At 47.3% G+C, this 20,544-nt stretch overlaps 1 protein-coding gene across 1 annotated transcript in view; it reads right to left on the reverse strand.

Moving 5' to 3' along the window:
• SLC5A11 (solute carrier family 5 member 11) overlaps window positions 1-20,544 on the reverse strand; it is a 162,055-nt gene that overhangs the window by 73,387 nt on the left and 68,124 nt on the right. The window contains exons 9-11 of the mRNA XM_086940471.1: window positions 14,600-14,805; window positions 13,287-13,422; window positions 11,371-11,478 (exon numbers count right to left, since the gene is read on the reverse strand). Coding sequence (XP_086796597.1) covers window positions 11,371-11,478; window positions 13,287-13,422; window positions 14,600-14,805 — 450 coding nt within the window. The remainder of the gene's footprint in view (window positions 1-11,370; window positions 11,479-13,286; window positions 13,423-14,599; window positions 14,806-20,544) is intronic.

Below are 20,544 nucleotides of genomic sequence, written 5' to 3' on the forward strand. Positions count from 1 at the left end.
AGGCGAGGGAGGAGGTAGAAGAGGAAAGGCCATTCAAGGGTGTCAAAAGCTTTAGTAGCATCTAAAAGTGCTGCAACAGCAGGAGGAGACGGGTTAATCTGATAAAGCACAGCAAAGATGGTCCGAAGGTTATGCGATGTGGTGCGCCCGGGAATGAATCCAGATTGGTCAGGACACGCGATCAATGACATTAGGAGAAGGAGACGAGGGGCCAGTAATTTAGCGTAGATTTTATTGTCCATATTGATAAAGGACAAAGGGCGGTAGGAGTCGCACAGCTCAGGGGATTTGTCAGGTTTAAGGAGAAGGATGAGCATGGCTTCTCGAAGTGAAGGGGGGAGGCACCCGTGCTCTAAAGAATCATTATACATGGCAGATAGGTGAGGAACCAGGAGGGGAGCGTATTGCTTGTAAAAGGGCGGAGTGAGGCCATCAGAGCTGGGCGCTTTGTCCCCGGGAAGTCCTGAGATAACAGCGGATATCTCCTCCTGGGTGAGCGGCTCATCCAGGTACTCCCGGTGTGCGTTGCCCAGCCACAGGAGTTAGATGGTGTCAAAATATTGGTCAAGTAACTCGCAGGAGGGCGCAGCACCACTCCTGCTCCAATAGTTATTTCCTTTCAATAAACATCAAAACAAGATATGCTTATTAATTAAATCAATTGTAATTGTAATTCAACAAAGTGGTCATACAATTACAAGCATTATATACAGGATAAATCACACTTGATCAAGGTGCACACGAATCAGTGCGTGTGAGATAGCAAAAATGCGATACAGCAACTAAAAATAGCTTCGGTACACTTGAGATATACAATGGCGGCCTATAAAATGTATACTCTGTATAGATGGATTGATAATGCAAAATTCCACCGAATTGTTTATAATCCTCAACGATTCAACCCCTATTTGTAAGGTGACTTCGACGGGGTATTCATTAGGACAAAGGTATAGATGCATCTCAAATAGGAGAAAGCTGTGAGTATATATATATATATATATCTCATCTGTCCTGTGGGTCCAGAAATGCAAAGATGAGTGAGTGCATCACTTGTCTTCTCTGCCTGAATGAGAAACTGCATACCTTTTGAGGGGTTCACTTGATTTGTTCAGCTTAAAGCAACAAGCACTAGAGGGATTTCAAACCTGGTTACTTTCTGGCTGTTTTCTGAGCACCAAGGGTAGTCTTCAACCCTTTCTTTTTTTAGACAAATGTTAGAGACACTGTAACTCACATCTCGGATCTAATGGGCAGACACTATGTATATATCACCTATCACCTTATGATGGACGTGCATCTATACCTTAGTCCTGATGGAGACCTTGTCAAAACCACCTTACTATCAGGGGGTCACAATGTCTGCTGTGCAACAACATCTACCCCGTTGAGGCTAAAACTGCCTGATCTGGCTCAGTTGGGCTGCAGCTGCTGGTTGACATCAGTGCGATAAAACAGCTGACAACGACCTGTTCAGATTTACAACTGCCTGAATCAGCCCACTTGGGACCACATGTGACATGTTGACAAAATTAACCTTGTCACGGCTGCAACTACCTGTACTGGCCCGGTCAAGTGTCCAAACTTGCTTTGCAGTTGAACGGAGCTGCAGTAGCCTGGCTGCATCTACGCTCCAAACGCTACAGCTACTGCACCTTGGAGTTTGAGCGAAGAAGCTGCGTGCACAGGGACGCGGCTGGCCTGGCCTACTTGGTGGTCCCTGAGGTCAGCTAACTGTAGCACTGCCTGCAGGAAGGTTGTTGGACACACTCCAAGTGGAGCACCACAAACTCCCACTTTACTCACTACACTATCAAGTAGAAGAGACTTGAAACAAATTGAACTGATTACATATTTGAGTTAAGGGGGCATTTGAGAATGCACCTATGTCTGGTTCATGCTTCTGCTCTAATCACGGGACTAGGTGTCCTTTTGGAGTCACATGGCAACGGTATATCATGAGAGGGCTCATCGGGTGCAGCGCCACAAGAGAGAAGTGGCATCATGGTCAGAGGCTTATGTCCTATGTTGAATTGTGCAGTATTTAATATTACTGAGTAATTAAAAACAACTTCATTTTACTCAAAAGCAAGCAGTGGGTTGAAAAGTGAACGTATGGTGTCTGTTGGTGTATTCTTGACTTCTGACCTTGTGCCACCCACACTGCCTCCCTGAGAAGCCTGTGACTACTCACCATCACATCCCTGAGAATCAAGTGCAGAAAGGGTTGTCCTTGGCATAGTTTGCAGAGCCCTAGTTAGGACATGCCCACGAAATTCCTGGCAAAGAACCTCAACCACCATGGTCCAAGCAAAACCCTGTCTGCTCTGTGGCCGCTCTGAACAGGGTCTAACAACTTGGTTATCTTGCTGTCCTAGCTTGGCCAGCAGCACTTATTCACCAGTGACTTTAGCAACAATGTCACAAATGTTATTGCAAAATCAGTTCTTGGGTCAAAACTTGCAAGGTGTTTGGTCAGGCCATCAGAGTCAATGTAAGACCTGTAATACCAGTAATTGGATCCCCCTGTGCCAAAGGCCGGAGCAGTAATTCAGCAGCACTTGTGGCCTCATTTGGTGACATTTTAACAGCAACACGTGGCGTTTCCTCCCCCACAGGATATGTGTGTGATAACCTTGGCTAACAAGTGTCACTGTTGATGTGCTACTTGCAGTTCCATTCTGTAGGCTCTTCCAAAAATGCATGTTAATGCTGTAACTAAACTACTGACCATGGCAAAGAAGTATCACTTTATGGTTTAGATTTCTTTATTATTAATCACAACAGAAAATAGTAGCCTAGCAGGGCCTGCAATCAACAGGCAACAGTGCATATGAATGTGCAGTTACCCCCGACTCCCTCCCTCCCCAACCCTGGACCCTATGGGACAAAAACTAAAATGAAGAGATAACACTGCCGTCCACCTAGTCTGGCCCAGAATGAGGACCTCCTAAGCAGGGTCTGTAGGGGCCTTAGACAAGGGGAGGAGTTGCAGATACTTGGGGCAGGTAAGTTCACAGAACTTTGATGTTAGTAGTTTCAAAAATAGACTCCACAGCTTGGAGAATGTTGTGCCTTGGTTTGCTATTATAAGGGTTATTTGCTCGATCCCCATTGTGTACCCCAGTCTGTGTAACCATCCCTCGTATGTTGGAATATGCCCTGTGCCCCAATGCAACATGATGTTTTGCAAAGCTGCACCTAGTGCCCGCCCAATCTGTCTGTGTCAGCGAGATTTAAGTGGTAAGGTGAGTACATTTGGGAGGCCTAAGAGGGTGTAGGCAGGGAATCTGGGGAGTTGTGTGTCAAGGTGGGTATCAATATCGCTAAGAACCTGTGCACAATAGGATGTCAACTTTGGGCATTCCCATATAATTTGTAGGAGCAGGCCTGGGGACCCGCACTGGCGCCAGCACTCTAGTGGTCTGGTTTATATTCATGAAGTCAGGTGGGTGTGAGATACCAGTATGTTACGAACTTTGTCGCGGTTTCAATTCCAGGTTCGTTTTGGGCGGTATGACGTGTGCGGTAATAAATGTCTTCCCACTCTCTTGATGTCAGTTCCTGTCCTAGCTCTTGACTCCCAGCGTTTCGGGCAAGTGAATTTAAGTGGCAAATCTGTAGTGCTTAAGAGGCGGAACAATTGCGGCGTGTGTTAGACGAGCTGGAAAGCAGCCAGCGCTCAAACGGGGTGAGGTGACGTTTTGCTCCTAGGTGAAGTGAGGTGGGTGTCACCTAGTGACAAACTTGGATATAGTGCCAGCACTCGCTTTCAGGCAGCACGTGCTGAGTGCAGAGAGTCTCAAAGTCAATTGGCCCCTCTGTAGCAAATAAGTGGCCCATGGATCTGCAATCTGCTCGATTCCATAAGTGAAACACTAGGTCAGTCAAAGCTGGTGTGAAGTCATGGTTCCCCACTATAGGCGTCAGTGGGGAGGGAAAGGATGTAAGGCCCACCCATGTCACCAGTCTGTCCCAGACTGCCAATGAGGAATTGGTGATCGAGGAGAGATATACGTTTTTGGGTCGAGCGTGCTTTGGAAGGAATGAGATTCTCTACAGCTGTCCCGCCAAAGCCCTTTCTATGAAAATCCAGTGCTTTAAAGACTCAGCACGGGACCTTTCCGCAAAGACCCTGAGTTGGGTAGCCTGGTAATACCAGGAAAGGTCTGGAAGCCCAGGCCGCCCTCAAGAAGAGGTCTGTAGCTAAGATCTCTAAGCAAGCAAGGATGTTTGTCAGCCCAAACAAAGCAGTTAAGTTCCTCCTGGAGGGAAAGTAGCGTGTCAGGGGGAGGCTCGAATAGGAGGACCTGGGAAAGGAATAAAACCAGAGGTTATATCTCCATTTTCACTGCTGAAATCTTTCCAAGCCAGCATATTGAATACGCCGCCAGTGACAGAGGTCAGACCTAACCTGATCGGTCAGAATGTGATAATTGAGGGCTACTGTTGCCGTAATCGTGAGTGTGAGTTGAAGTCCCAAGTAGGGAATAGATGTCGGGCCCATTGAAGAGGAAAGGCCTGTTGTAGGGCTGTAGGGTCAGGTTGAGAGCCTGCAATTTATGAATGTTCATTTTAAATCTGGCTGAAAGGCCGAATGCCGTCAGTTCATCAAGGAAAGTAGGTAAGAGGTAGATGGTGCCTCTAGAGTTTCTAGGACATCATCTGCGTATAGGGGTTAGCTCGCACTCTATAACCCATGGGTTCCATGTAAAGGGCAAAGAGCAGGGGCAACAAAGGGCACCCCTGCCAATGGTAAATGAGACAGAGGAGTGGCCATTGACCCAGACTACTGCAGTGGGTTGATCGTAACTGCTGAGAATCCACCAACTAAAACGATACCCAAGACCAAAGTGTCTTAGAGTGGCCGCAAGATGGGGCCAGTGGACCCTATCAAAAGCCTTCTCGGCATCTATGGCCAGTAGAATCCTCTCTTGGTCGTATCGTTGGGCCTTGTCGATAAGGTGAAGAATCCGTCTCGTATTATCACTGTATTGTTGTTGTGGGAAGAATTCCGCTTGGTTCGGGTCTATAAGGCCCGGGAGAAGGGGATTAAGACGAGCAGCTAAGATGCCTGTAAAGAGTTTTAGATTGAGATTCAGGAGGGAGCTTGGCCTATAAGAGGAACAGTGTGTTTTATCCTTCCCTCGCTTGGGAATTACCACAATGGATGCCATAGACATAGATGAGGGGAGGGATGACGAGGTCCCTATAGCATTGAACAGTCTGGTGAGAAGAGGCTCCAGGATCTGGCAGAAAGTCTTGTAGAAAATGGCAGGAAAGCCATGAGGGCCTGGAGATTTGGATGGTTTCAGGCGACCTATGCAGGAGACGACCTCTCCTGCATAGCATGGGGCTATGCAGGATGGGGCGATCTAATTCAGCCGCTTGTTCTGGCATCAGAGTAGAGGGGTGTGCCTCCTGTAGGTATGTCGTTGCGGCATCAGCTGGAAGATCCTGTGCTGTGTAGAGATCTTGATAGAATTCGCTGAACATCTCCACTATGTGTGGGTCGTCCCTTCATTCCTGACCAATGAGCTCCCCACTGACCACTGCCTTAAGGGCATCCCACAGGTGTGTGACTGCGATATCGTGGTGTCTTTGATGGCCAGATAGTCGGTAATCACCATAGAGATTTGGTCAGTGTTATAAGGGCGTTGCAGCAGACCCTTCAGCAGGTGCCAAGTCCTAGAGAACGGGCCAGCTCGTGGGGCCGCGAGGGTAGTAACCACAGACGAGTGGTCCGACAGGGATCGGGGTTCGATACGGACTCTTTGACTTAAGGAGGTGATTTCGGGTGAGCCTAGAAAGTAGTGCAGCGTGGCATAGGTTTTGTGTGCAAAGGAATAATACATGTAGTCTTTGACTGGTAATAGAAAGTTCTCCAGATGTCAGATAGGCCCACATCTTTCAACCACCCCGCACCCTCAGTGGGAAGGGCTCCTGCTTGGCCATGGGGCAGCGCTGATCTCTGTCTAACTTGTTATTGAATACTAGGTTGAGGTCCCCTCCTACTAAGACCAAGCAGTCTTAGGACCCCAATACCTCTGTCACCGCCCTTCAGAGAAAATTCTCCCTCCTCTCATTGGGAGAGTAGAGAGTGGCTACAGTAGTGGAGCTAGAACCCCCCCACCAGTGAATATGCTATCATCCTACCTTTTATTTTGGCCTGTTTGGGACCTACATTTCCCTGGAATTGGCGAGAGACCAGGATGGCGACCCCAGCTGATTTATTAGGGAGGCATGAAAAGTACTAGTGAGGGAAGCCCTCAAAGCGGAGGCTGTGTTAGTCTTTGGGGATAAAATGCATCTCCTGTAATAAGCAAATGTGTGCCCCAGAGTGCTCCGAATAGGAAAGAATAGTGCTGCTCTTCAGAGAGTGGTTGAGGCCTTTCACATTGAGGGTGAGAACCACTAGCTGGTCAGACATAGGGCAGCGCAAGGTAGGTAGTTAATAAAGCTTCCCCCCCTTTCCGCAGAAATGGTAAGTGGGCGCGGGAGAGTAAGAAAGTCTTAGGTGAAGGCGACAGTGACAAAGGCTCTTAAAAACAGTCACCGGGTCCAACAAAAAAGAACAATAAGCCGACCAACCGAATGGAATAAGAAATAAAAGAGAAACAACATAATGTTAGTCAGGGTCCATGTCGCGCAGTCTCATGGTATGTTCACAAAGTTGGGATGTCAGTGGCTGCGGCCCCTCCTCCCTCCCGGCCCAAGCCCCTCAGTCCCAGAGCAGATAGACCAGCATGAGAAGAGAGGGGTGAAGAGAAAAAGGGGAGCAGGTGTGAAAGGGGCCAGATCATAAAGTTTTACGATGCTGCTCCAACCAGCGATTCTAGGATGGCCTGCAGCTTCTTGGCCATGGTTTCTGGGGCTAGGCGAAGTTCAGTAAGGGAAGATCTTGCTCCCCTCCGGCCGCGGGCTCTCCGTCTGTCTCAATCATCGTTCCCGCCCTCCCTGGGCTCTGGTGAGCTATCCTTGAGATCCAGTATTTGGCGCGCCTCCTCCAATGAGCAAAGCTGGTGTAATTTCCTCTCATGGTGGAAGACCAGACGGAAGGGGTGCCCTCATGAATACTGTACCCCTGCTGCTTGAAGGTGGGTGGTGATTGGGCGGAAGGCTTTGCGCTTCTAAAGGGTTATGGCAGCAAGATCTTGTTAGAGGACTGGGCTATGTCCCTGAAATTGAAATGGGTGTTTATCACTCGCCTGATGGAGGATGCACCCCTTCATCTGGAAATCATGGACGCACGTCAATATGTCGGGTGGAGGGGCGGTAGATGATCGCCTGGGACAAACTCTGTGCGTGCGATCTAGTTTGATGTCTAGGTCTTGGGGCCTCCAGTATCGATCGGAAGAGTTCTTTTATGAAGGAGGCAATATCTGATCCCTCTGCCCTGAATGGAACACCCCTTATGCAGATGTAATTCTGGTGTGATCTATTCTCCAGATCTTCAGCATGGGCCTGTAGATCCAGATGTTGGTCTCTGAGGTGGAGAATTTACTGTTGGAGTTGTTCTGTTTCCTCCTCCCTGCCTGCTTTGTGGTCCTCCAGAGTTGAGAACCTGTCCACCAGATCGTCTGTGTCATGGCGGACATCTTTCTGCTTGCTTGCAAGCTCCTTCTTGAAGGGCTGGAGATTCTCATGCAAAGAGGCGAATACTGCCTCCAGATAGGAGTGGGTGATTGGTTCCTCCAAAGCCCCGGTACCAGGAGTCCCATCTGTATTCGTAGCCAGCACAGTATCCCCTGCCTGGCCCAGAGGGTTTTGAGTAGCATGTCCTTAAGGTTGCGGTCTTTCTTTTCCTTCCACTGGCCATACCAGGAGGTGATCAGGGAGCCCAAGGGCCAGGCAAGGCAAAGAGGCACCTGGGGTAGAAGCAGGCCTCTCACCACGTGTAGACAAGGGGGTCGCGAATGACTCGGCCGGCAGTTACCTGTTACAGCCCTCCCTGCTTATAAACGATGCAGTGGTACCTCTTGTCTGGGTGGCCCCCACTCAGGTCCAGCGGGTTAGGGGCAGGCGTTCAGTCTACCGGGAAGGTCCGGCACGGCCTCTGTCACTGAGCTTACTCACAGCTCGTATGCGGGCGCCGGCCTGCCTGTCGAAGCTAGACCCGGGGCCTCCCCGGCACCTAGGGCCCCTGGTAGGTGGGGGGGCAGTCACGGCGACCAGCAGTAGGCTCTGAGCGGAGACTGAAGATCAGGACCTGGCTGCCAGTGTCCTGTGGCCCCAAGGAACGTCTATCCCTCCCATATAGCGTGGGCCCCTCTTCTTCCGGAGACAAGGCCTCTCCTTCTGGGAAGCCTGCTGGCAGAGAAGACTAGTTAGTGATGATCCTACTCCCCCAGGGTTGTGCGTAATTGCTGTTCTGCCCTTTCTCTAGTGCTGTGGGCTGCCGCATCAGGGGGCCGGGGTATTCCCAGCTCCAGGCCTGCCATGCCATCGCCAACATGCAACTGTGCCCGCGCTCCGGAGAGGCCCGTGCTCCACCCTCCTGTGTCGCTCCGATCAGTTTTGCTGCTATGTTGTGGCATCTGGCCCTGTCCGAACATCGCTGGTGGTGGTGGTTCCAGGGGGAGTACCCTGGCCGGAGCACCTGCGGCTCCGGCTTGCCTGCGCCAGGTAATACGAGCCAGAGTCTGACTTACGCAAGTGTGCTGCTGTAGAGCCTTGGCTCCTGCGACTCCGCTCACTTGTGCCGGTCGGCAGCAGCCCGTCGGAACCGCCACCAGTGTCCCAGTAGTTCTCTGGCAGTGCGATGAGGCAGCGGTGTGCACTGGGGGCTCACCCCCTCTGCTATATGGCTCTGGGCAGTTGGGCCTGGCGACAGGGAGCGGAGAGACTTGAAGGCGCGTCTCACCCGTCCGACATCTTGGCCATGCCCAGAGGTGTCACTTTAAAAGAAGTATTTAACTTCACCTACACAAAAACTTTGAGTGTTTCTGTCCCTATTCTGTCCCTATTTTCAGACTAAAACATGAAACTTCCTCTGTGGACTATATGTGCCAATCTGTGCTAATCCAGAAACTCTCTCCACTCTGACCTGCAGGCTTCACTATAGAATTTACCATCTCTGTGCTGTGTAATGTAAGCACAACGCCTGATTTTGGTCAACATGAGTCACTGTAGAGGAGGAGCCAAGCGGGCATCCGAAATGGCCGCATAGTCGCTCGGCTCCGTGAACTCTTTCGCCCCACACGTACATCCTGGCGTTTATCCTGAGCTACGGAGGCATACTTTAGTAGGAGAAGAATAACGAACACTTACCGTCTGCTCCTGGGGCTCCTGCGTGCGGTAGGTCCTGAGAACTGTCCCCGACTGCTCTGCGGCCCAAGTGGTGAAGAGACCGGGGCATCGACCTGGACGTGCATCCGGGCGCGACTGCAACAACAACGGCCGCGGGTGGCGTTGAGGAGCCGGCCGGAGGGTGCCGTTGACTTGAAGGGCCGCTGATAGCGGCGAAGGCCCGGTCCACTTGTCGGTGACCCTTGAGGGGCAATGTGGCGAAGCAGGGTCAGAGGGGGCGCATGACTCCTGCCCCCTCCCCAAACTTTTTGCCCGGGCATAACCAAGGATTGCCCCCGATATAGGCGGGCGACTCCCGGGGTGCGGCAGGGATTTTAGCCTTTTGGTGACTCTCCTTTGGGGAGCCTGCCTCACTGTTTTGAGCCCCGGTGGTCTGTCCCGTGGCGCCCCGCATTCGTGCCTGGTCCCTGAGTGAGGTGAAGAGGGACGGGGCCAAATTGACTAACATGGCGGCTGGTGCCCCCCTCTGCGGTCCATGTCCATGTCGGACAGTTGTCTCACGGAGGGGGCCGGGATACTTGCAACGCACGCAGGAGCCCACATCCATTGCCAGACAGGGTCAGGGATGATGTGGTTTACAATCTATTGGTTTTATTGTTGACAGACGGTGTAGTGGGTATGTTTGACCGGGATTTCATCACTGTTGTGGCCGGGACTCGATGTTCCTTATTACTGTACTACTTCGTTTCTGGGATTTTCCTGGGTCTAGGGGCGAGGGGCGGGGTCGGGCGGCAAGATCGAGGGCCCTCCTCCGCTTATCTATTTCTTTTTCTTTCTTTTCTCTCTCTTTCTATATTTCGGGTCTCTATTAGGGCGACAGGCACGCTGTGGGGGGAGGGGGGTAGGCCATGGCCTTCTGCGGGTGTGCAGGGTGGGGGGTTGGGGGATGGGTGTTTGTTCGGTATTTGTTTCTATGGCCCTTTAGTCTCTCTTCTCTTTTTAGTGTTGTCGTCGTTCATGGTCTCTGCAATCTGTTTAGTTTTGAGGGTGTGGGTTTAGACTTGCTACGTGCTGGGATGGTGCCTGCATTTCTCCTGTTCTGTGTATCCTACCCCCGATATTTCCTTCGTATCTGTACTGATTGTAGATATCCTGATTCGTGTGCAGTATTGTAGGACTGTGTGCGACTGTGAGACACCCCTTTTTAGTTCCTTTTTTGAAAATTAACCTCTCAAATCCTGATTCAAGTTTGTGCACCGGATTACAAGATCTGCCCTGGTATTTTATGACCCCGGATTTCGAACTGCTATAACTTTCATATTGCTTGCTGTACTCTTGCTCTGCCTAGCGGCCGGCCGGGTTGGTTGTAGGCCCATACTTGTAAATGCTTGTACTACTAATAAAGGTTCACAAAAAAAAAAAAACATGAGTCACTGTAATAAAATAACCAATATGCCCTTCCTTGTCCTTCCAGGTGGAAAATGAGAATTGGTTCAGCTGCATTGCTGCCTCTGATGTTTCACTGTGAAAGGTAATGCAGGCTTATTTTTTCGTCTTGAAGGTTACTTCTTTGGGGCGGTAGTCTTACTTCTTGTTTACTGCCCAGACCAGAAATCTTATCAGAGTATATAGATCCACCTTAGTATGGGAACAATCCATTTCTTTTCAAAATACAGTGTATAGATTAAGTTTTCGGCGTATTAAAACAAATAATGTAACAGCCAAGCTTTTGGTATCCTTGATTGTTTAGTTGGCCAGTGAGTGTCACCCAGAGCAGTAGATTGCTGTCTTTGTTTGCAACCATTAATTGCCCTGCATTCGACCACGAGTATTTTTTTTATCTTGCAGCCATAACTAGTGGGCACTTTAAATGGCATCAGAGCTGGCAAGCAAGTGCAGCTTCAAGCATAATTACCACAGAGTGGGCATTCCTACTGCTCCAAGTGATCCCTCTGACCAACAAGTACGTAGTACACATTATGGATCAAACCGTGGAAGGCTGTGTATGCTTACTGCCCTATACAGGCTCCCAATGCAGAAATGACACAGCTGGCTATATGTGTGTGCTTCCCCCTGGCTATGATGATGAGAATTCTACGATCAGCCCTGCAGCTTAGGTCTTACCTGTAGGCAGAAGCTCGATCACCATTTTAGGATAGGCAATATCCGAGCAGCCAGAGGGGTTGCCACATATCGTCTTACAGGCTTCTGGTTCAGCACACGCCACTTGATCTGTAGAACAGAGTACATAATACTATAAAAGAAGGAAAACTCACTTCTCGTGCCATGTGCTACATTTCCACATGTTGACTATGTATGGGCAAAAGCCTACTTATGTAATGCAAAGATAACATAGAACTTGTTCTGAGCTCACAACCCCAACAAGCAGAACACAACATTATCTTAGACACAGTTTTTTTTACTCCAGTGTGCTGTACTGCGCTATTGCTGTTGATAGAGGAATGCTGGCTACAGTACGGTAAGGTATTACAATCTGGTAGATAGGAGAGGTCCTCTAAAGGCAATTCAGAAAGAAAACTTCCAAGAATCAATTAAGACTCAGTTCATAAGTGTCATGAAAGCAGGGACAAGCAAAGGTCCAGATAAAAAGTCTAACAAAAGATTTGAAAGAAAATAATTCATAAAGGGACAACTGAGAATGGCACTCTGAAGAAATAATGGAGACCTAAAAAACACAAATGGCACTATGGCTATTAGAGTTGAAGACAATAAAAATGGGAGTCCTGATTCATCTAAGGACCAGTGAGGAAAACTGATAAATATCCATTGAGAAGGAGAATGCATACTAACCAATGACATTTAGCGTATGTACAAGGACCCCCTGAAATATAAATTCTTTAAATTCCTAGGTCTGGGATAAAACAGTATATGAAAGATAACAACCTAGGCAATTTATAATGACTTGCCTGTGCAATGACAAGGGAGAGAGGTAACACTTAAGCAATTCAGGTTCTGCTTTTTATTAACATAATTACATAGAAAGTACATATTGCATTAAAAGATTTGTATCCAAACATTATTCAGACCAAATCGCATCAATGTTATAAAACAATATCACAAACATATAAAAGAACTATAAACAGTGGCACAAAAATATATTCGACGCGCGTTTCGGCGACCAGCGCCTTCTTCAGGAATAGCCACGTATTACCTAAAAAGAGTATACAATAAATACTTTTTATTAAAAACTTACAAAGAACTTATTTTATATCCTACATAACAAATCGAGTTACATTCAATGTACTTCTTAACTAGACAATTAGCAAAACCTAGAGTTCAATAACATATAATGTAGTTATGACCTCTCATTTTGATATTAGACAAGAAAAGACATGTGGTCAATACAGTCTATTTTAAATGTTTATTTCATTGCTCATATTAATCAGAAACCAGAGAGGGAACATAGAAAGATGGGAACATATGGGATCTACATATATAGGCCTAGTAGTTTCAGAAAAGGCATAAAAAGTATGGTCTAATCAGATACTGATAATCTGTGCCATATCGTATATTTTTTATATCTATGTATAAAAGATATTTTATTATATTCTATCAAATAAAAAGTCGTACCCTTGCTACCGGATCCATTAGAATCTACTCAATTAGTAAGTATTCAACTAAATAATATTAAACCATAAATAAATGAGATCCTGTGAAAGTTCTACTATGGCCTTTTATACATAGATATAAAAAATATACGATATGGCACAGATTATCAGTATCTGATTAGACCATACTTTTTATGCCTTTTCTGAAACTAATAGGTCTGAATAATGTTTGGATACAAATCTTTTAATGCTATATGTACTTTTTATGTAATTATGTTAATAAAAAGCAGAACCTGAATTGTTTAAGTGTTACCTCTCTCCCTTGTCATTGCACAGGCAAGTCATTATAAATTGCCTAGGTTGTTATCTTTCATATACTACTAACCAATGACAGCCAGATAACTGAGGCCACAATAAAATATTATTGCTACTCAAAGGTGACAGACAAGACTGTGAAGAAACAGTTCTGACCTGGAAAGAGGATTCGGCTGATCATTCCTGGAAACACCATGATGAAGAGGGGTAGTACCTTCAGGTAGGCCGCCAGCAGTGACCCTCCTTTGGCATGAGAGAGATTTTTTGCAGAAAGAGACCTCTGGACAATCACCTACAAACAGTGAAATGTCTTAAGCCATCACTTAGGTCAGAAATTAGCAAACAACATGGAGATAGGGTACACTTAAAATAAACAGAGAAAAGGCAAAAGGAGGGGCACATGCAACAGGTAGATGGGATGAGATGAAACAATGAAGAAATAAGGTAGGGACATTTACAGAGACATAAAAAATATAATGCAAGAGCAGGGCCATCAAATGGTGGATCAACAGACACGAACATGTTATGTGGGCTGGAGGATGTGTACTTTACAGTATGCCGAGTGAAGTGTGATTCATTCTTGATAGAAGGGTTATGTAGAAAGAAGGTAGAAGGTATTAACATCAGAAGTACTAGAGTTGCTGGGTCTAAAGAGAGCCCTATAATGCTAGTGGGTTTATGCAGTTGAATAAAATGATTACCAAGAAACACAAGAAGGGAGTGAAGAGGTAATGCTCAAAATAGCAGAAGAGGTGGATACGTCCTCCTCAAGTTATATCATCAAAAAACAAAGGGATCCACCCTTTTCAGAAAGTATAGATGTGTTCCTCCAGACTATGTGTGTCTCCTACAATGGTGGAAAGCACACAGCTTTGTTTAAATACCCCTCACCCACCAAAATGACCCTTGGTGGCATGCTTCATCATCTGTATCTTCCCGCCCCGCTGCTGGACGGGACGTGCTTCGACCTACGACTAGGTGGGAGCACTGGTTAAGAAAAACAATACTATGTGTGGTGTAGGAGTGTGAGTGGAAGGGTCAGAAGTGAGTGAATGGTGAAAAATTAAAAAATACCTTGCTCAGTGGAAAAAATAAGTGAGGAATGAGATGGAGATACTATGCTTTATTGAGCAGTGTCTCCTGTGTCGACATGTTTCGAAGCCTTCCCCTGACTTCTCATCAGGACCTAGAAGAGATTCCTTCTACACTCAAATCAAAACAACTGTGTATTTACATATAATCCTTACTAAGTGGTGCACATAAATTTAACATGCACAGTATACTATACCACAGTAGCTATATATTGTGAATGGGGTTCTTATATCGCCCAGATAATGCCCCATGAGCCTTCAAAACAGGAGGGTAGGGGTACCTATATAGTCACACAAAAATCAAGGTTACCTCCTCATCAGGACACTGCCTCGCCGGAGCCGCTTGCACTATAGCAGTTGTAGTCTTTTTGTAAATACCTGATCGGTACACCAGTACCAAAGGGAAGGAATGGTCATTCCCACCAGCACACCGGGCCAGGGAAGATCAGAAGTGACTGGATCACGGAAGAGGTGGAAGGCATCCTCTCTTGGCAAACCACAGCTGCTGTTCTCAAAACGAATTTTGGGGATGGCCTTAAAGTATAAGGTCTGTAACTCGTCAAAGCCTCCAACTTTCACAAAGCCTGCATAAGGTAAAAAAAAAAGTTTTCATCTTACGACAAGTGATAGTCAAATCCAGCACTTATGCATTGGCATAAAAAGGTATGACGGAGGCTATGGATGAACTGGGTTAGCTTATACCTAGCAAACTTGTAATCGCTCCCAAGGCAGGGCTACACTATATTAGAGCCAGGGATTTATTTTTATGAGGGGAGAGCAGCTCCTCAGGCCATGACCTGTGCTCCCCTGTCAGAAACCCTTTCAGAGGGCCAAGGGGCGCCCAGGGGGTTACTAGCCCCAACCGTGGGGGTTGAGGCCTTTTACTCCTGACGTTCCAGGGCTGAACCTCCTATGAATCCTGATCAACTGGGCCAAGTACCCATTCTTCTCTTGACTCAAGTGGTAGCTGTGGTCAAGCAGTCAAGGCTCCCTGAAGGGGATAATATAGATACAGGTCAGTGAACATGACTCAAAGTGCAAACAGTATGAACAATAAATGAATGTTCAGTCAAATACTTGCTTTTATATAAAAATAAGTATTTTATTTTTAACTCTACTTTTGCAAGGGTATATGACATTCAAAAGCAAGAACACAATCCCTTTGAGGTCAGGACTATTCCCCTTTCACTGGTGGCCACATCCAGGAATACAAACTATTAGGCTATACTCAAGAGTTCCTCAGGAAATAAGTCAAAAGTGTCTATGGTGCCGCAGCACCTTTAGTAGCAAATCCGCTTGGGCCCGCAGATCCAGTTCAAGTCTTATTACCTGCTCCTGCAGCATGGAATCATTTGGCTGTTAGGCGGGTGCCCAGTGGGCTGGCACTCGGGAGTTCAGATTCTGCTCGGAGAAGTCGGGCTGCTCGTGGCACACACAGCAGAAGGTGCAGGCTCACTCTCCGGAGTGGCGCGGCCAGGTCTCCCCAGCGATCTGAGCAGCTTCCAGCTTGGAAAGATGCGGTAAGCCAAGTTCTCACCAATGGGAGGGTTGGGGGATGAATTCAGTCCTTCGGCTCGTGACTAGTCCAGCGAAGGTGCAACGTCATCCTCGGTGTCCTTTCGATCCTCGGGGGTCAGTCAGAGCAGATTTTGTTGGGCAGGTTTGATCCACTCACTACAGTTTCACTCCAGCCCCGGGTGTTGGACTGAAATTCTAGGCAAGTTAGTACCTGTAGCCCCACCCGATATATAGGGATTGCTGCAGTACCTCTGGACACAACGTAAACTCCTCTGGTGCAATCACCCACACCACGGCTACCCCTCCTGGCGCATGGGGTCGCTGCTAAGTCATTCACGACTCCTGTCTGGTCTCACAGTTATTTCCACAGTGGCTCTCTCTGGCCTACTGGGTCACCATTACAAGGTGGTACAGGTTTGGTTCTCCTTTCACTGCCCTTTTTGCATGGCTAAATCTATTGCAGCCCTTGGCATAAGGGTGTCACCAAAAACAATCCTGCACATGGGCTATGGCCTGATTGGTGCACAGCCAAATTCTCACACCTCAGGCAGGATAGCCAAATCCTCACACCTCACGCAGGATATCCTCACGGTAGAGCTCGCTACTGGAGTACACTCCCTCCAAAGCTCTCCTCTTTCTCACAGGCCACACCAGTCTTGGCAAGCAAGCAGGCGCTGTTGCTCCAGGCTCCACTGCACAGATGATCTAGGTTTGTCCTGGGTTATGTTCCAACAACCAGCGGGGAGACTAGCAGGCCTTTGCCCCCAGTCCTGGTCACAGGCAGAAGTCTTGCGGGCTTCCTCTCCTCACACATCCAGTCTGACTGCTTGGCAGATGACAAAGTTTTGGGTCTTAACCTCCCAATCTTCTAGTCCATTTCCAGACACAAAATTTTGATTTTTTGAAGTGGACATTTATCTTTTTCTTCTTTCCACTGAAAGGATGTCTCTCAGCAAAGGCATGAATCAGACACAGACTGACCCACCACACAATTCATGGGAGTCACCAGAGTTCACACCCGGATGTCATCCACAGTGACCTGCTCAAAAGGTTAATCCCAGACCCCCAGCCCTACTCTTTATGATTCCCTTATCAGCCCCATCTCTCTTCCTGAGATGTGTCCAGTCCCCTTTCTTGTGATCTATCACTGAATCACAGAGAAGTCTTTTGCCGTCAAAAGGGAGTCTCTTCCTTTCACCTCCAGTGTGTCCCCTACCCAGCTCATAGGAATGCAGCAATACACAAATCTGTCCGGGGTAATTCCTCCCCTCCTCGTGTCTTCACCTGGCAGGCCAGGGCTTCACAAAATGGAAACCAAGGGGCCTCCATGTAATGTACCATTGCAAGCGCACTGCACCCACTACACTGTCACAGCACACTTCCACTTCAGCACTGTTATCTCCATGCATTGTGACACTACAGGCACATATTCAGTCTGTGCGCACTGTTCAGCACTGTAGTTTTCTGTTTTATACCAGTATGTGCTTTCTGCAAGCACACTGCCAGCACAGACACACTCACATTGAGCACGCTGCCCACCATTTCACTCTTTATGTATTGTGGTTTACGCAAGCAAACATACACCCAGCACATGCTTTTCCCTGCACACGCACAGCACTACATCTCTCATGTACTGCATCTCCAACAGGCATACGTACATTCAGTATATGCACTAACCACACATATATCGCACAGTACTGCTGTACCCTGTGCAGTACTTTTCCCAGACACGCATACATACAGTGCAGTCACTACTCCTGCGCTGTGCAGCACATCCACATCTACCAATCGTTAGCCACGGGTGAGTTACGCAAACAGCAGTGAAACTTTTAAAAAAGTGAGTGAGCATGTAGGCCTCCTTCCAGTGGCACAGGTGAAAAAGGATCTGTTTACTACTAATGATCACTACAACCTATGCCACCACCACTGCTCCTGGTGAACGCGGTAGCCTTCCATCACTATGAGGGTAGTCCTTTGGGCACCCCTCCAGGTCCAACAAGGCTATAGTCTGTGAGACAGTCCTATATCATGGTATTCGCTTACAACAGCAAATCCGTATTAAGGATCCAGACACCAGTACAGGTGGGCACTCGGGGCAGGGGTGCACGTCATTTACCATGCAGAAGACTTTTGTGATCCAATATCCCCCACACCCAAGGGCAAAACAGTCTTTCTGCTCTCCTTGGGGGGCAGATTGGGGGATTAGCCTCCCTGGGACAGGAGAAGAGTGGGGTTCACGCCACTCTTTCTAAACAAAAGGATAGGGTTATGCCCCCACCTCAGAAAGAATATAAAGACTTTCTACCCCATCTAGGTATGCAGGAAGCCCACTGGATAGCAGGAATTTTTTGGGGGGAAGGGAGAGCGGGGGCAGGGGGGCACCCCTAACGTGGTAGATTGGTGGCTTGCTCCCAATCTGCACCAACAGTTATCAATTAACAAAAGGGTTGGGTGGCCTTCCCAGAAGAAGCATAGTCTTTCTGCCCCCTGGGGGACAGAATGGGGTTGACGCATAATCTACCCCACCCTCCCAAGGGAGATAGAACGCCTACTAGATACCAGGGATTTATTTTTTTCTGTTGCAGGGTGGAAGAGGCCATTTGTGCAAGGGTCAGTGCCCACCCGACCCTATCAATGGAAAGACAGTCTTTATGCCTTTCTTGGCAGGCATATTGTGGGGTTTGCCCCAGAGTACGGGGAGTGGAAAGCCCACTATGCACCAGGAATTGGAAATAAAATTGGTGGGGGCGGCCCACCCTGACACAGAGCTGTGCTCTACCCCAAAAGGGGCCCTACAGTGTTTCTTCCCTCTTCTTTGGGAGGCAGATTTCAGAATTTGCCCAAGTTCTGCCTCTCCATAGGTGGGTTGTAGATGACCTCAATAAGCATCAGGGAAATTGTTCCTGTAAAAACAAAAAAGAAAGGGGTAGGGGGCGGCCCCCTTGGAATAGGGCCATGCACCCAACCCAAAATGGACAATAAAATCTTTCTGCCACTCCCGGAGACAGATTGGAAGGTTTGCCCCAAATCTGCTCCCATAACCTGGGGGCAGAAATCCCACTAGACAGAAGGGATTTTAGGCCAACATTTTTTGGTTGGGGTGAAGGGTGGCCCACACAAGCATGAACCCATGCCTCCACCCCGAAGGGGGATTCAAGTCTTTTTTCTGCCCCCGGGGGTAAATAGGTGGTGTTCCCCGATTGAGGGTTTGCCCCATATCTGCTCCTCATGGGTAGAAAGCCTACTTTGTCTTTCTGACCCCATGGGGTTGATTACGTTTTCCCACAGTTATGCCCTGGAGGGTGAGCAGAAGGCCAACTAGACAGCAGGGATAATTCAAATGTTCCTGACATTTCTGTGAGAAAAAGTGAAGAATCTACTGGGACCCACATATTTCTTACCACCCAGCATTTACACACATCTTCCTATAAAAAAACACCACCCCACTTGTGTGGCTCAGCTTATTGCCAGCGACACAAAGGGCCCCAAGACACAATGTGGAGACATCAGACGTAATGTAGCTGAGGTATTTGGGCCCAAGCACGGCCTCTTCCCAAGGAAACATTTTTTTGTTCTCCCATTTCTATGATGGAAACTTCCAAAATCTTCAAAGATCCACAGAATTGCTACCACCCACTGTTCCTACCACCCACTGTTCCCACACTTGTCGTAGTAAAAACGCAAACCCATTTGTCTAGTTGGGCCTAACTTTTGCAACAAGAACAGATACAGCGAAGTCTCTTTGCTTTGATCACTTCTTGGTTGCTGGTGTGTTGTATCTTGTGTTGCAGGCAGAATGCAAGCAAATGAATAAAATGTGTAAGAGAAAGGTCAAAAATAAAAACAGGCAAGCATGTGGATCTTACAAACAAAAACTAAAATTCACTGTAAGTCACAACCCATTTTTTGTGTTAAATAATTCCAATTAATAATTCCATTAATGTAACACCATTAAATGTTTATATTATCTTACATGGTTAAATCCCATGCCAACTGTATTTTTCAAATAAAATTCATATTAAACATGAGTTTTGAATGAATTTTTCTGAAAATAATTAATTCACAACAGATACTTCAGCTCTTCAGCTGATACTTAAGTTCAGCTCTGCAAATTTCGCATGTCTCCTGAAGAGACTGTAAAGTCCAAACACCCAAAGCATCTGAGATTATTACTTCGCTGTACTTGGCTTGGCAGAATTCATAGCTTGCCAGTGGATTGTCCTGCAGTGGCACATTCAGGGCCAAATGCTCAACCAACCCCCACCCCCGCCCCAAGCCGAGTTCCCCACTAAAATCAAGGCCTTAACACAGACCCCTGCAGACCTTGTGGTACAGTGGCCCCCTCCAGTCCTTTAAGCAGCCCCCATTTTGCAAAAGGCAAATAAATATCTGTGAGATATGGGGGATTCAAGGGCCACTCATAACAGACTTCAAGGCGCCCGATCAATTTGTATTACACCAGTACCTCAAAGTTGCTAATTTGCTGCATTGTTCAGCCCAGTGTGATAGACGCTGAACTATCCTGTGTTATGTTCACAGACATGAACGAGATACAAAGACTGAATTTACAAGTGTAAAGTTACCCCTAGTAACTTTTCACATGTGGAGATCACCACCACCATGGTGGAGATCTCCCTGTGGGAAAGTGTAGGAAAACATATCATAATGTATTATTCTTTAATAAAATTCAAAAAAATATTTTAATAAAAATTAATTACAAATACTTATTATTGAAATGGCACTAGTACAATAAAATGTTACAGCGTATTATCTTACTCAATGTGTTTTAAATATTTCATTTATAT

The sequence above is a fragment of the Lissotriton vulgaris genome, chromosome 10, assembly GCF_964263255.1.
Source record: "Lissotriton vulgaris chromosome 10, aLisVul1.2, whole genome shotgun sequence".
Classification (NCBI taxonomy): Eukaryota; Metazoa; Chordata; class Amphibia; order Caudata; family Salamandridae; genus Lissotriton; species Lissotriton vulgaris.